A 3,029-nucleotide genomic window follows, 5' to 3' on the forward strand; every position below is an offset into this window, starting at 1 on the left:
TGCATAATTGAACCAATTTGAAATTATTTGAACTTACATTGGGTTTTCAACTCAAAATTCATGCATATATAATAAATTTTTTATTCTTTCTTTTTCACACATATACAGTAAATTTTTAGTTCTTTTTTTCTGCAAACATATATAATAAATCTTTGGTTTAACATATATTTTATAAGTATTAGTTTCTTAAATATCATTTGGATATATGTACATGTAAATTTTATATTTGCATTAAAAATAATATTTTTATATAAAATTATGTAAAAGATAACCCGTGCAGAACACGAGCAACAAAGTAATTCAAACATAATATTAGAAATTATGATATGTTAATTAAAATAATATTTAAATTTACAATACTATTATAATATTGTATGAATTTTTTTTATTTAAAAATATATGTATTTTGTATATAAACAAGATACATATATATATATATATATATATATATATAATATTTTCTCATACTATATATTGAATAAAAATTTTCTTGTCAGGTTACATTCATGATTTTTTGCCACCAACCCAATTTAGTGAGATCCTATCAATGTCATTCTCGGAAATTTCATAGTGGGTTGGGACCTGGTAATGATGATCACATTGTATTGGATGGATAAGATCATGATGAAAATTTCTATAAAATGGAGCACTTCCATTACTTATAAGCCTCGCCTTAGATTCTCCTAACTCCAATATCTCTGAAAATGGCAACCAACAATAGCATCTCATTCTCAGTTGATAAGAAAGATGTTGTTCTTGTTAAACCCTTCAAGCCAACACCCTCAGAAGTTCTGTCTCTCTCCACCATCGACAATGATCGCACCCTTGAGCTTATTTGCCATTCGGTTTTTATGTATCTAGCAAATGACGATTTCTGTAGCGGAGACAGTCCTGATGAAGTTAAACCGAAACAAAAGGAGCTAAAAGACCCAGCTTGCATAATTGAGGAAGCTCTCTCCAAGGTGTTGTTTTATTACTATCCACTAGCAGGGAAGCTGAAGAGGCAGACTGATGGAAAACTACGAATTACCTGCAATGCTGATGGCGTTCCTTTCTTAGTAGCATCTGCCAACTGCCATCTCTCTACTTTGAATTACTTAGATGGCATAGACGTTGTAACTGCTAAACAATTTGCCTTTGAGTTTCCATCCGAATCTGACGATGGTTATTACCCTCTAGTCTTGCAGGTGACGAAATTCTTATGTGGAGGATTCACAATTGCATTAAGCTTATCACACTCAGTTTGTGATGGCTTTGGTGCATCTCAATTCTTTCGAGCCTTGGCTGAGTTTGCAAGCGGAAAGAGTGAGCCCTCAGTTAAACCTGTGTGGGAGAGGCAGTTATTGGTAGCAAAACCAATCCAAGAAATCCCTCAGTTTATGGTGGATAACGACTCCTTAGCAACTTCACCGTATCTGCCAACCACTGACATAGTCCACCAGTGCTTTTATGTAACCGGGGAGAGTATAAAAAGACTAAAAAAGACTTTGATGAAAGAAAGTAAGGATGAATTTCTGAAAGAAAGTGTAACAAGTCTTGAGGTCCTAGCAGCCTATACCTGGAGAGCAAGATTTAGAGCTTTAAAATTGAATTCTGATGGAAATACAGTGTTGAGCATGGCTGTAGGGATAAGACGCACTCTCAATCCACCACTGCCTGAAGGATATTACGGGAATGCCTTTACGTCTGCAAGTACAGCAATAAATGGGAGGGAGCTCAATGAAGGATCACTCACAAAAGCTGTGAAACAAATCAAAGAGAGCAAAAAGCTTGCGTCTACTAATGATTATATCTGGAAATTGTTAAGCATTAACGAGAAGTTGAGAGAATTGAATATGAAGTTTGAAACAGCCAGTGGTGCAAACATGGTAATAACAGACTGGAGACAGTTGGGACTATTAGAGGATGTAGATTTTGGATGGAAAGGTGCTGTAAACTTGACACCACTTCCATGGGACATATTCGGATACGTGGATTTGGTTCTCATATTGCCTCCTTGCAAACTAGATCAGTCAATGAAAGGTGGTGTTAGAATGTTAGTTTCCCTACCCAAGGCTGCCATTGCCATGTTCAGGGAAGAAATGGATGCACTCAACCATGATGACGGCGTTGCTGGCGCTTGATTTTTTTTTTTTTTTATTGAATAAAGGATAGAGATGAAAATGGTGGGGTTCAAACTCGCGCCTTATATATATATTTTAAAACTGTTTAATCATTAAGCCAAGAATAATAGTGTCTTCTTATTGTATCACATTTCAGTGTATTTTAAATTATTGTGAATCGATTTGATTAATGGAAAGAATAATAAATTAATTACTAGTGTTTAGAAAAACTTTGATCTTATCCAAATTATTCAAGTAATCTTGTGAGTGGGCTTTGTCATGCTTGTATCGACAAGTTCAAAGACAGTAATTGACAAGCTTTCTATCTCCTATAATTTCTTTTTCCTGATTCTTTTTCGTTGAAATTTAGGCTTAGCTTTAGCTTGATTTTTTTTCCTTTGTCGTCGGAGTTACGTTACAAAACAATGACGCAAAATTATCACTCACCAAGTGTCATCTTCCCTTTCGAAATTTCAAGAAGAAAAAAGAAAAAATAAATTAGCTCACTCTAATTCATCAAATATTATCAAATTAATTTTTTTCGTTATAAAAAAGACTGCAATTTGATAATCTGAAAATAGAAAAAAAAAATTAATCTCTATACGTACTTAACATTATTTTTTAAAATTAAATATATGAATTAATTAAATTAAATTATAAATTTAATTAATTAATATTAATTAAATCACGGTATAATCTATTGTCTTGTTCCTTTTCCGATGTTCCTAATACTCAAAGAAACTACAAAAATAGGATAATCATCTCAACTTTAAAATTTGGGTTCAAGAGAACTTGGACTTTGGTCTTTTCTTTTTCACAAATTGGTCTGCTAAGGGTAATTAAAAATAAACGAGCATTGAAAAATTTTGTAGTTTAAATGTCAACATTTAAGGACCATAAAATATAAGATAATTAAATACTTAACCG

General features: G+C 32.7%; 1 protein-coding gene across 1 annotated transcript; it reads left to right on the plus strand.

Moving 5' to 3' along the window:
• Positions 1-528: 528 nt before the first annotated feature.
• On the plus strand, positions 529-2,319 carry LOC111296622 (tetrahydroanabasine acetyltransferase-like). The gene has a single exon (XM_022891018.2). The coding sequence runs from the start codon at positions 705-707 to the stop codon at positions 2,121-2,123; it is 1,419 nt and encodes a 472-aa protein (XP_022746753.2). The 5' UTR covers positions 529-704; the 3' UTR covers positions 2,124-2,319.
• The last annotated feature ends 710 nt before the right edge of the window (positions 2,320-3,029 follow it).

This window comes from Durio zibethinus, chromosome 12 (genome assembly GCF_047325235.1).
Source record: "Durio zibethinus cultivar Kanyao isolate XHJ-2024 chromosome 12, ASM4732523v1, whole genome shotgun sequence".
Taxonomy (NCBI): domain Eukaryota; kingdom Viridiplantae; phylum Streptophyta; class Magnoliopsida; order Malvales; family Malvaceae; genus Durio; species Durio zibethinus.

What these genes read in the sequence shown, in the direction of transcription:
- LOC111296622 (XM_022891018.2), top strand. Translation starts at nt 705, where the DNA reads ATGGCAACCAACAATAGCATCTCATTCTCAGTTGATAAGAAAGATGTT.